Source organism: Xenopus laevis, chromosome 4L (genome assembly GCF_017654675.1).
Source record: "Xenopus laevis strain J_2021 chromosome 4L, Xenopus_laevis_v10.1, whole genome shotgun sequence".
NCBI lineage: Eukaryota > Metazoa > Chordata > Amphibia > Anura > Pipidae > Xenopus > Xenopus laevis.
In genome coordinates, this window is record NC_054377.1 from 38726364 (window position 1) to 38740048 (window position 13685).

General features: G+C 41.6%; 1 protein-coding gene across 5 annotated transcripts in view; it reads right to left on the reverse strand.

Moving 5' to 3' along the window:
• The window catches only part of znf423.L (zinc finger protein 423 L homeolog), a 275238-nt gene that overhangs the window by 120072 nt on the left and 141481 nt on the right, over positions 1 to 13685 (reverse strand). For all 5 annotated transcript variants that reach the window (NM_001166439.1, XM_018256370.2, XM_018256371.2 and 2 more), the window contains 1 exon segment: positions 7747 to 10970. In NM_001166439.1, the coding sequence (NP_001159911.1) occupies positions 7747 to 10970 (3224 nt within the window).

Sequence of the window (13685 nt, forward strand, 5' to 3'; positions counted from 1 at the left end):
ACAAGGGCTTCCCATGTGTCCCCTAAAGTGCCACAGGGTAGAGGACAAACTTTACCTCTGTTTAGTTTGTTTGCTTTTTAATGCTTTTTTTTTTTACAAGGAAAGCATCATATACACAATGATGAGTTAACAGACGTATAGAATGTTGAGAATATTCTGTTAGGGTAAGGCCAGACGAGGAGATTCGGGGAGATTTTGTCGCCTGGCGACTTATCGCCACGTCTTTTGTGCGACTATCTCCACAAACTACCTCAGCGTCTTTTCCCCATAGGCTACAGCGCAAAAAGTCGCCAGGCGACAAAATCTCCCCGAATCTCCTCGTCTGGCCTTACCCTTAGAAGTAGGCAATGGATAGAAAGGAGGATAAGAGAGGAAAAACAGAGGTGAGTTAGAAAGGGGGGAGGGGGGCGAGTCCAAATTAGGTCATATTATTCTACCTCCAAATAATTCGTTATCACAAAATATGTGGGCTGTGTCATGGTTTAGTTCCCACAAAAGCCAAATATCAATTTATCTTGGCAGCCTTTTGATATGTACAGTATATATTGCCTTGTAAACTGGCAGCACTTTGTTCACAGCCTCCTTCCAATTTTCCAAAGTGGGAGTGTAAGGTATATTTGCTTTTTAGCATAGTATATTACCACTTGAATAAAATTTCTGCTTTCCCTGGAGGTAACAATTCCGGTAGTCAATCCCAAAAATGCGGTTGCAGGGTTGGACTCGATTGGTAAAACCATGACCTTGGATAGAAAGGTAAAAATCTGAATTCAGTAGCCCTGTAAATTTGAACAGGGCCATATTACATGTAGCCAGGTCCCAGGTCTATTACAACTGGGACATGAATTGTCCTTGTTTGAGTTTATTCTCTTGAGGTGCTCCAAAGTCATGTAGGAGTGATGGTTAAATTGGATTTTAATGAGTTTATCCTTGGCTGATATTGTTGGCTTAAACAATTGCCACAACACTGTGTAACAATCTCCTTTTGTCAGAGCAGGTATGTCCATAGTACATTTGTCATAGCAGGAGAGTTGTTTTTGATTATTCACCATTGTATGTATGGTAGATGGAGGAGAGCAGTTTTGGAAAAGTTCAAAGCTATAGTTTGGTTTCAGGGGTGGTAACCTTGATTTCAGTGGTTGGGGAAGTGGGTACTTGCGTCATGTTTTAGCTAATAATGTTGAAAACACACTTTAAATTAGGGATGCACTAAATCAACTATTTTGGATTAGGCCGAAGCCCCGACCGAATCCTTCGTGAAAGCTTCGGCCGAATAACAAAGCAAATCCTAATTTGCATATGCAAATTAGTGGTGTGAAGCGGAAAACGTTTTTACTTCCTGGTTTTGTGAGAAAAAGTCATGAGATTTCCCTCCCCGTCCCTAATTTGCATATGCAAATTAGGATTTGGATTCGGTTCGGCCCGGGCAGAAGGATTCAGCCGAATCCAAATCCTGCTGAAAAAGGCCAGATCCTGGCCGGATCCCGAACTGAATCCTGAATTCGGTGCATCCCTACTTTAAATGAACAATAACACCAAAAAAATTGCATTGTAAAGTAATTAACATATAATATACTGTTATTGCACTGGAAAAAGCTGTGTGTTTGATTACATAAACAAGCTGCTGTGTAGCCATGGGGGCAGGCATTCAAGCTGGAAAAAAACAGAAAAGGCACAGTATCTGCTATGTAACCTGTGCTTGTTCTCCTTTTTTCCAGTTTGAATGACTGTCCCCATAGCTACAGAGCAGCTTATTTATATAAACTATAGTAGTCTTTCTGAAGCAAGCATGCCCGTTTTACATTATATTTTAAAGGAACAGTTCAATATAAAAATAAAAAATTGGGTAAATAGATAGTTTGGAATATAACTGTTCAATGAGTTTGCAATGTATCCTTAGCATGCTGGTCAGATGAAAAGCAACAGTTGTGAACCATGTGAACCCCTCAAGTCACTGATTGGTTATTGCCTGGTAACCAATCAGTGGAAACCAAGAGAGCTGTAAAGCAGGAAATTGTGTTCTGGCTGTTATGTTAGATATTCAGTCACTTCAGCCTTTTTAATAGATTACATTCTTGGCTAACTATATTGAAAACATTTCTCATACCCCGTTGGAGTGAGACGGGAGAAGAAAGCACAGTAACCCCATATTTGAGCGGTTGGGGAATTCTAAAGTGCCTGGATCCACTGAGTTAATCGGACCCAAAGCCATTTCTTTCCTAGAGGAAGGGCCACTCCACTGAGTCGAATGCCTTCTCAGCGTCTAGTGCCACCACCACTCCGTGTCACATTAAAGTAAGTAAGTAATTAATTGCAAGAAGCAGGACAAATCCAGAGCAGTAGCTATGACCGCAAAGTGCTTTTATTGGGGAAAATTGCGACACAACATGTTTCGGGCTAGGCCCTTTATCAAGTGTGTCCACCATTGTCATGGGCAATTTTTAAATTGGTGAAAAATATTGATGTCCATCGTCCCTAGCTGGAATGAATCTGGTTTGGTTCTTAATGTATAAGCACCGACACGAGTGATTTAACGTGGTTGGTCAGGACTTTAGCCATAATTTTGGCATTGCAGTTGATCAGCAAGAAAGGCCTATATGAGGCACATGGGGTTGTTCCCCTTTTTTTGGTATATCAATGCAGGCTTTAGACACAGATTCTGGGAGTGTACCGGATTCAGGGATGTCATTAAAAGCTTGGTCAAATGTTCAGAAATCACCTCCACATGATTTTTATAGAACTCAGAAGGTAGGCAGTCTGGGGAGGGCACCACTTGCCTGGTTAACTTCATCACTGGAGATTGGTGTCTAACACAGTTTGGATATCACTAAATAGACAGGGCGAATCAATGGCTCTGAAGTATCTATGTATTTCTTCTTGTGTTTTGTTGAGTTTTTTTGTATAGAGGTCTTGGTGGTATTTCTTGAACAGCTTGACAGTTTGGAGAGAGACAGTACTGTAGGTGCCCGTGGAGTCTCTGATTTTAGGTATAGTAGCTGTTTGTTGAGGGTCCTGGGATAAAATTGCTCGAATTTTACCTGTCATCACCTGATTTAAAGATTCTTTGTACCTGATAAATTATTTCCAGGCTAGCGCAATATTAGAAGTTTAGAAGACAGGACAATTCAATCCAGTTAGGGCAAGGGCACAATGGAGTGTGGGCACCGCTGCTCTCAGCCTGGATGCAAATCAATCTCAATTGATTTGAATTAGAGCCACTTGCATGTGCTCACACGAAGCAGAGCAAAAGCGGAGGTCAGCCCAAAAAATGTGAAGAGGAGGCATCTTCGGGCGACCTCCACTCCCTAAACCAGTGGGTCAAGACAAACATTGGTGTGGGTCAAAAAGCGAAAACAAGATACATTTACATATGAAAAGCAAAATATGGATTGGAGGTGTATCTCAGCTACTGTGGGTACAGATTGTTAGTAAGAGTCCAGCAATTGCAGGAGGTAATGACTCGTTGAGGCCCCTGGGTGACAAAGTGTCCAACTTGAAGATCCAGCGCAATTCTCTTCGAAGGAGAGCATTGTTTCTATCCCCACCTCTGCTTAGTGGCGGTTGGTGGTCAATGGCCATACATTTAAAAGTTGGAAGACCATGGTTGTGGGTAAGGAAGTGTCTAGCCACTGGCTGTGTGGCTTGACCATTCTTAAGGGCTTTACTGATTGCTGAGCGATGATTACGAATGCGTTCTCTTAGTGTGGTGGTAGTCTTGCCAACGTAGTATAGCCCACAGGGACAGGTTATAATGTATACAACAAAGGTGGAGGAACAGGTCAGTCTATGTTTAATTTTGAGTCTTTTACCCGTGTATAGGTGGGGAAAATCCAGTCCACTTAGTAAACACCGATATCTGTTGCAGTTTGAGCATCTATAGCAACCCATCTTTTTGTACATAGATAGCCAATCAGTTTGACCGGCTTCAAGTCAGTCACCATCAAAATGTCTTTTAGATTTCTCTCGTCTGTAGCTCATCATTGGATTAGGTGCCTGAAAGAGGGACAAAGACTCCTCCATGGATATCATAGACCAATTAGCCTTGATCATTCCAGAAAGATGATTGGCCGCCGAGGTGTATGTGGAGGTGAAGATCATTGGCACCGAGTCTTTGGGGTTAGCTCTTACCTTGTTGAGTAAGGAGGCCTGTGTATGTTGCATAGCTCTATTCAGTTGTGTCTCCAAAAGGCCATGTGAATATCCTCTCACCAGGAATCTATCGAACATGGTTCTCAGTTGGGTTTGAGCGGAGAGGGCATCCAAATTATTCCTAATGACCCTCAAGAATTGGGAATATGGGATGCTCCTTAGGGTGGCTGGGGGGTGATTACTCGATGCGTGTAGCAGCGAATTACGATCCGTTGGCTTTCGAAATAGCTTAGTGCCCAGACCGCCCTCCCGTTTGTAGATGTGTAAATCAAGAAAGTAATTCTCTTGGGTATGGTGACAGAGTGTCAGTTTTATAGGGGTATCCAGGGGATTGTAAAAGTCCTTTAAGGCTTGTTCACTATCATTCCAGATAAAGAACAGGTCATCGATGTAACGAAAATATGACATAATGGAGGCCCCTAATAGTAGTGTGATGTTGGCTGTCTCAAATTGCAACATAAATAGGTTGGCATATGAAGGTGCCAGGGCACTGCCCGTTGCTGTCCCAGAAATCTGTAAATAAAATTTGTTTTCAAAGCGGAAAAAGTTCCTTGTTAGTGTGAGTTCAAGTAAATGAAGTAGGAATTCACAGGTTACTTGATCATCACGGCTGTGATGAAACTGTATGTATGTATGTATGTATGTATGTACATACAGAAACTGTATGATCAAGGTGATATTCCCACAGACTGCCTCCTGGTCACCATGGACGTCAAAAGTCTATACACTATCATCCTGCACCATCAGGGCATCGAGGCCTGCAAAAGAGTCCTATCAACGAGTCGTGATGATCAAGTACGATGTGAATTCCTACTTCATCTACTTGAACTCACACTAACAAGCAACCTTATCTGCTTTGAAAACAAATTTTATTTACAGATGGGACAACAATGGGCAGTGCCCTGGCACCTTCATATGCCAACCTATTTATGTTACAATTTGAGACAACATCACACCACTATTAGGTACCTGCATTATGTCATATTTTCGTTACATCAATGACCTGTTCTTTACCTTGAATGATAGTGAGCAAGCATTAAAAGGACTTTCACAATAGCCTCAATGACCTGGATACCCCTATAAAACTGACACTCTGTCACCATACCCAAGAGATTTACTTTCTCGATTTACACATCTACAAACGGGAGGGTGGTCTGGGCACTAAGCTATTTCGAAAGCCAACGGATCGTAATTTGCTGCTACACGTATCGTATCGAGTAATCACCCCCCAGCCACCCTAAGGAGCATCCCATATTCCCAATTTGTGAGGGTCATTAGGAATAATTCGGATGCCCTCTCAGCTCAAACCCAACTGAGAACCATGTTCGATAGATTCCTGGAGAGAGATATTCACATGGCCTTCTGGAGAGACAACTGAACAGAGCTATGCAACACACACAGGCCTCCCTACTCAACAAGGCAAGAGATAACCCCAAAGACTTGGTGCCAATGATCTTCACCTCCACATACACCTCGGCGGCCAATCATCTCTCTGGAATGATCAAGGCTAATTGGCCTATGATATCCATGGACGAGTCTTTGTCCCTCTTCCAGGCACCTAATACAATGATGGGCTACAGACGAGACAGAAATCTAAAAGACCTTCTGATGGTGACTGACTTTAAAGGACATGAAGCCGTCAAACTGATTGGCTATCTATGAACAAAAAGATGGGTTGCTATAGATGTCCAAACTGCACCACATATCGGTGCTTACTAAGCGGACCATATTTTCCCCACCCATACACGGGTAAAAGACTCAAAATTAAACATAGATTGACCTGTAACTCCACCTTTGTTGTATACATTATAACCTGTCCCTGTGGGCTATACTACGTTGGCAAGACTACCACCACACTAAGAGAACACATTAGTAATCATCGCTCAGCAATCAGTAAAGCCCTTAAGGATGGTCAAGCCACACAGCCGGTGGATAGACACTTCTTTACCCACAACCATGGTCTTCCCACTTTTAAATGTATCGCCATTGACCACCAACCGCCACTAAGCAGAGGTGGGGATAGAAACAATGATCTCCTTCTAAGACAATTGTGCTGGATCTTCAAGTTGGACACTTTGTCACCCAGGGGCCTCAACGAGTCATTACCATTGGGTTGCTTTATTTAGATCGGTTCGACATTCATCTTGGTGGTAACACCATATTCCTTGTGACAATCCCATGGATATTTGTATATTACAACTTGAACTTTTACTAACAATATGTACCCACAGTCGCTGAGATACACCTCCAATCCATATTTTGCTGTTCATATGTTAATGTATCTTGTTTTCGAGACCCCTGATGTTGGTCTAGGCACTCTATGCAATTACCGTAGGACTGAGAGGATGGTGTTTTCCCTTATGTGCAGATATGTGGACTGGGACAACAGGCAAACGCATTTAATCCAATGACCTGGTGCCCCTGTCCAATCGAGTGGTGAGTTGCTATCTGGAATTCTACTCTAGCTCTGGGCACTCCCCCAGTGTACAAAATACTCGACTATGCGGCCACATCAACACTCAGTACTTTCTTTGACAGTACCATGGTCTACATGGTCTCCCTTTTCATGGGTAGTACCTTATGCATATTGCCTTAGTTTGATGCGTGCCACTCGGCAGCTCATCCACCTCTACTGCAATAGTTACCGGCAAGGTTTCCTGGACACCTTTTTTATGTGCTACCCTACGACCCCTGGGTGGGTATTTGTAGTTTAGCATGAGTTGGCCTAAATAAGGGAAACATACAGGAGCCCATTGTTACAACCAGATGGCTGTTTTTATTGCCACAGGGTGTTTTTTTACTACTATGATGTCACTTATGTGGGTGGGTTCTCTAATCACCTAGCCTCTCTTTGGCTATATATTGTGATCTCTTATACTGCACTGTGTTTCCTTCCTTGATAAAGGTTCCTGTGTAGGACCGAAATGTTTGACAATAAACCTTTTTTTCTTTTGACATTCTTGTCTGCTGTTGCTTTAATCCCGTGAGTCCCATCAATCATTTTTACATGTTATTGACTACCCCCACATGAGCACCCTGGTCTTGACTACTTTTTAGGGTGTGTGACATTCTGTTCTCTCTCTCTCCCTCTCTCTCTCTATATATACACACTCAAAAGGCTCAGTTAGAGGTTTTTGATTTTTTTTTTTGAGTAAAAGCCCTACCATTGATAAATTTGTTATCATTGACCCTCCCAGTCTTGTTTAATAGAATATAGGTGGAAGGATTTTTTTGCCCTGTAAGTGCCTTCTGTAACAGTACATTAAGCCGATGTGTGCTTATGAACTGGCATACTACAGCTTTTAATTTTCGAAACAAAACCCCCAACATTCCTGCTGATAAAAATTTCATATCTGTCAATACTATGCCATAAGATAAGCTAACCACCCAACCGACAGAGTGGCATTCAAAGAATAATCGGAGAAAATGAAAACCGAAAAGTGAAGAAAAAATATGTAGCAGAGTTATTCTAAAAAAAAAAGTAGCAGTTAAAATGCAGTGAATATCAAGTTAAAAAAATAAAAACACTATCTTTACTTATCAGTCATTATATCTCAGTTAAACAATTTCTTATCTTCAAGAGTTAATAAGTTGACTTACTCTAGGGACTGGAGAGGACTGAGCAACTTTTCTTTGTCCACTACCATCATGTGCCAGGTCTCTGTGATCAATCTGAATATGAGTTTCCAGGTCTTCTGTACTTTCAAATTTGACACTACACTCAGAGCACCTTAGACTAGTACACAGACGATCACAAGCTTCTTGTGGTGTAGGGTTTGATGGTTGTCCATTGGTGGATCTACTCAAGCACCCAGCACACAGGCCATATGGCAAACCATTGACATCTAGCTTTACCAGATCCTGCTTGTTCCTAAACTCTTTTAAGCAAATAGCACATTTATACATCTTCTGCAAAGTCTGACCATTAGGAGAGGAGGCAGCAGAATTCCCAGCCAGTTTCTGCATATGGAATGTACCATGAATTTTAAGCTCCAAAGTGGAAGTAACAGTCTGCATACACACAACACAGCGAAATCCAGTAAGGGAATTTCTAAGGTCTGGATGCATCTGACAGTGCTCAATAAATTCTTCTTCACTTTGAAGAGGCATTTTGCAGATCCTACATGTCCCTGTGTCCAAGCTTTTGCTGTGAGTAACTTTGTGCTCAGTTAGCGTTAAAAGGGAGGGAAACCGTTCCCCGCAAATGGGACACATATAATGCTTTGCAGGACCTCTGTGTGTTTGCATGTGTTCTCTGAGCCCATTTTCTGAGAAAAATGTTCTTGAGCAGATGTTGCATTTGTGAGTACCCTTGATGAATTCTGCTTTCTTCCTTGAACCATCATCTTCCCCTGGCCTGATATTATGGTCTCTTAAGCGATGGTTTTGCAGTAGAACTTCCATTGTATAGGCTGCTCCACAGATATCGCAACCATACATAGGCTCAGAAGCTTCTACATCATCTTCGCTGGCATCATGACTGTTAGTAACATCTGGATTTTTCATCAGCCCACTCTGTGCTTCCACAGACTCTGACTTTTTATTTGAAGGCACCATTCCATTGGCTGTACCATTTTGATTATTAGTGTCAAAGACACAGTGCTTCTCGCGCAGGTGTTTCTCCAGTAAAATAATAGCATGGAAAGCTTTGCTACAAAACTTGCAATTGTATTTCTTACTGTGAGTTGTTATGTGGCACTGAAGCTCTACTTCTGTGCTGAACGTTTCCCCACAGAAGATGCACTTGTGTGATTTGCTTGGGTTTCCCAAGTGGCTATGCTTTACATGAAGCTGTAAGTCTACCTCTCTTCTGAAATCCCAGTTACATGCTGTACAACGATACATTTTCTTCTCATTGCTGTGTTTTACTGCCAGATGCACTTGGATGGAAACCTTGGAATCAAAGACTTCTTGGCAGAGTGTGCAATGATATAACACAAAAGTATGCATGTCTAGTAAATGCTTTTGCAGATCATCCACTGAAGAAAACTGTTTGTCACAGCTTTCACACACATAGTGTGTTGATGTTGTCATGTAGTGTATAGTAAGATGTTGTAAGAGAGACTCCTGAGAATCAAAGTCCTCTTTACACTGAGGGCAGGACTGTTTTCTTAAGAGCAGTTCCAAATGAGACTTTAAATGTGTCTGAAATGTATCAAAATTGGAGAATTTTAGATCACACTGATTACATGGATACTCTCCATTGGACACAGAGTTAAGACTGGCACACAACCTTTGCCTTTTTGGAGAAGAAACTTCAACATCTGAGGAGACTGGACTTTGTTCAGATTTTGACTTCTTATGATTTGCCAATGGAATGTTCTTGTGGTTTTCTTTAATGTGTTTTGTAAGCTTTAGTATGGAGCCAAATATGGGGGAGTTTGTACAGTAAGGGCATGAATAAACTTCCATGAAAGACTGTGTTGGCTGGATGACAGGGGACTCCAGTTTTGAGCTTCCTACATTGCAATGTGTTTGTTGAATATGCTCAGTCAAGGAAGACTCTGTAAGAAATCCCATAGAACACTGGTTACAAAAGAAAGCATTATTGCCTTCCTGTGGTGTTGCATTTGGGCCACAATGTGTAATTCTTATATGCTCCTGGAGGCTGTTTATGTCAGCAAACATCTCTGGGCAATAGTTACAGTGAAATGCGGTTATGTTGCTAAACTGCACCATTGGGTATGCATGGTTCTTATGTACCTTTCTGACATGCTCATTTAGGTTATACAAAGTAGGCAAGGAATCCAGACATATCTGACATGTATGGTTTTGCTGAGGTTTATCCACATGGATTGTTTTCAAATGAATTTCAAGAACTGCCAAACTGTTAAAGTCTCGTTTTGAACAGTAAGGGCAGCTGTAGGCAATTTTAGGCCAGTTCTGTCCTTCTTCTCTTTCCAAAGACCCTGTTTGTTTATGTCCTCTTATAGGCTTGAGAGTAGAATCTGGAGTGGAAGCTCGTTCCAATGAAGCACTTGAATCAGGGGTTGCACTGCTCATTGACGCCACACTACCTAGAACTGGATCAGGACTAATGCTGTGGTTACTTGAGTCAGGCTGTCTGTGGCTATCAAGATGACAATAAACTTCTTCTACTGAAGAAAACTGCTCTGGGCACATAGGGCACTTATGTTTTTTGTTTGCATGGACTTGGTCAATATGAGTAAGCAAAGAGCTTTCATCTGCAAATACTTCAGGGCAATGAATACACTGCAGATCTGCCTTTTCTGAGAGCTGTGGATGGCGTGTCATCACATGCTTCTCTAGCTCTTCAGTCTGGCTAAATGTCTCTTCACAGTAATCACACATGAAGTCGTCCTTTTTCATCTCTTTGTCTGATTTTGTCATATATTCCTTGTTTTTTCTATGAGCCTGCATGTGACTCTGCAGTGAGCTAGTTGAGGAGAATCCACGCTTACACACTGTGCATTTAAACGGCTTGCTAGAACTGTGTGTTTTTAAGTGAATTTTCAGGTGGTCACTGCGGGAGAAGGCTGCCTCACATTCATGACAATGATACTTTTTATCTCCTGTGTGGAGTTTAATGTGGCGGTCCCTACTTCTCTTGTGTTTAAAAAGGCGACTGCAATAGGTACACTTAAAAGGTAACTTGTCACTGTGGATTTGCTCGTGTCTTTTCAGGTAGCTCAGGCGACTAAAAGACTTGTCACAAAACTGGCATGGATATGGCAACCCAGATCCCCCTTCTTCCTCTCCTATGCCGAGATCACATCCATCCCCTATTATCGGAGTAGGTGAAGCAACGTCTTTGCTGGAGGGAGATGAAGGCACCCAGGAGAATTGTGGGTCGTCATCACCATCTGTAATATGAAAGCAAAAAGGCGATTAATGACCATTCCCAGTGCATTTGTGAAATAAGGCCACAGCTTCTTCAGAAAAAGGTTCATAAAACCATAAAGCTACATTTAGTGATGAACAACAGCACAAACAAATGTTCCTTGAAATGGCAATGCAATTACTAAAACAGCTAAATCTTCAGCACACGTCATACACATATGATAATGTATGTAGATGCAGTGCCAGTTTAGCCTTAAAATAATAATATTCATAATATACTGTAGGAGTATATACTAATGGCAGCATAGTGGTTCAGTGGGTAGCATTTCTGTGTGCATATTTTTCTATAAGCTGGTGAGAGGTATACAGGTACGAAGGTGAGTACAGTTGGCCTATTGCCCATTTGTTTTGGCATGTCCACAACTTAAATATGGGGGCTTGGAGACCCGAGATGAATAGTAGATTGTGTAATATGGGAGCCGCCGGAGAATAAGGAGTTTTTTATGGTGACGTTTTTATCACTAAATTATACTGTGTATATTGCAAATAATTCTTCTACAATTTTCAAATGGTATTCCTGAACCAGCAAATGTAGTTGTAATATTGATGTGTAGGCAGTCATCTCATGTCATTTTGCCTGATCATGTGCTTTCAGAAAAAGCCAGCAATTCACAATGGAACTGCTTTCAGACAAACTATTGTTTCTCCTACTCAGTGTAACTGAAGAAGTCAAGCCACAGGGTAGAAATACACAAGTGACTTTGAAGCAATAGCAATGTCAGATGTTGTCGCAGCGCTCATCTGACAGGACTGTCGGATGCAGAAGCAGCATGCGTTGGATCTGCCAGAAACGCATCAAAGTCGCCTGTGTAGTTATACCCTTAGGTTAGCTGGATTTGGATTTTTACTATTGAGTATGTTCTCATATCTACCACTAGGCATGGAAGCATTTATAGCAATGCAGGTGTCAGAGAGATGTTATCTAGATACCTTCCATTGTTCTGCTAATGGGCTACTGGGGGGGGGGTAAAGGGAGGGGGTGATATCAGTCCAACTTGCAGTGCAGCAGTAAAAAGTAAATTGTTTGTTTTTTCTTACTGCACCGAAATGGCCTAAATCAGGCATGTCCAAATTCAGGCCCGGGGGCCAAATGTGGCCCATTTTCAAATGTACTCCGGCCCTCAGCCTCAATCATGAAATTAATAATAATGCGGCCTGTCTGCATAGTGCAATCAGGAATCGCCTAGCCGTAGCAGTAATATTTGGGCACATGATTAGTGAAATGATCTGGCCCCTTGGTCTATACTGCTGCCTGTGTGCTGAAGGTGTTAAAAATAGACACGTATTTGCACCGAATGACGCCCTGCTCTCTAAGAGTTCCAATATTACTGCTACGGCTATGCGATTCCTTGTTTAAATGAGTTAAATGATGTTAATGGTTCAAAAAATGTCAGGCTGAATGGTCGGCCCCCACACATTTTCACCTCACCAAATCTGGCCCTCGTTGCAAAAAGTTTGGACACCCCTGGCCTAAGTACAGTTTTAAATGCATTGAATGGAATGGCTATGTTTGTTTCCAGAGCAATTGCTGTCAGTATGGGTGAGATGTGCCTGACGCAATTTCACAAATACATTAAAATTGACACAACTGCATTTGCACTTTAATTCCTAATAGATATAATTGTGCTGAAAGTTCGGCATGCAAGTTATGTGTGCACCGATTGTATTGGCAGATCTGTGGTGTTCCCACTGACAGTCCATTATGAGAACCCTGGAGTTATTACCTGGTTCAGAGGCAGAGCTAGCTCCAGGGCTCCCACAGCAGCCTGTTTCAATAGACACAACAGTGCTCATGTGCTCAAGGCTAAATAATCCTCTAACAGTAGGATTACCCTATAAAATAAATTATATTGTTGGAAAGCACATATTATGTGCCTTGAAATGCAACAGTATAACTAAAAATGCAGTAAAACCATTAAAATAAAATACAAAATTCATTGCACGATGCAATTAGCAAATACACTATTTACCTTTTATGACAAAAACAATACATCAAGCAACTACATTGCTGGTAAATTTAGATTACCAGCCCCAGATATTGCTGGTGAATTACCAGCAAGGTGGCAACCCTAGGGGGGCCCTGGGTGATGTTGCCCCAGGTCCCGCTTGCTGAACCCTTTTGTTCATTTCCAAGGGATGGGGAACAAAGGAAGATCAAAAGAGTTAATTTTACAGCTCATTCACCCCCCCCCCACCCGGAAGTTCTGCAAAACATAGAATCTGTGTACAGTGCCACAAGGAGTTGCTCACCTTTAAATTAACTTTTAGTACGACGTAGAGAGTGCTATTCTGAGACAATTTGTAATTGGTCTTCGTTTTTTATTTGTGATTTTTAAGTTATTAATTTTTTAGTAAGCATCTCTCTCGCATCTTGCAATTACCCTAGCAACCATGCACTGATTTGAATAAGAGATAGGAGAGGCCTGAATATTAAGATGAGTAATAAAAAATAGCAATAACAATAAATCTGTAGCCTTACAGAGCATTTGTTTTTCAGACGGGGTCAGTGAGCCTCATTTAAAAGCTGGAAAGAGTCAGAAGAAAAAGCAAATATTTCAAAAACTATAAAAAAAAAAAAATAATGAACAGTTGCTTAGAACTGACCATTCTATAACATACAAAAAGTGAACCACCCCGTTAATAGTATATTATAGAGTTCCACATGACAATGGTCTTAC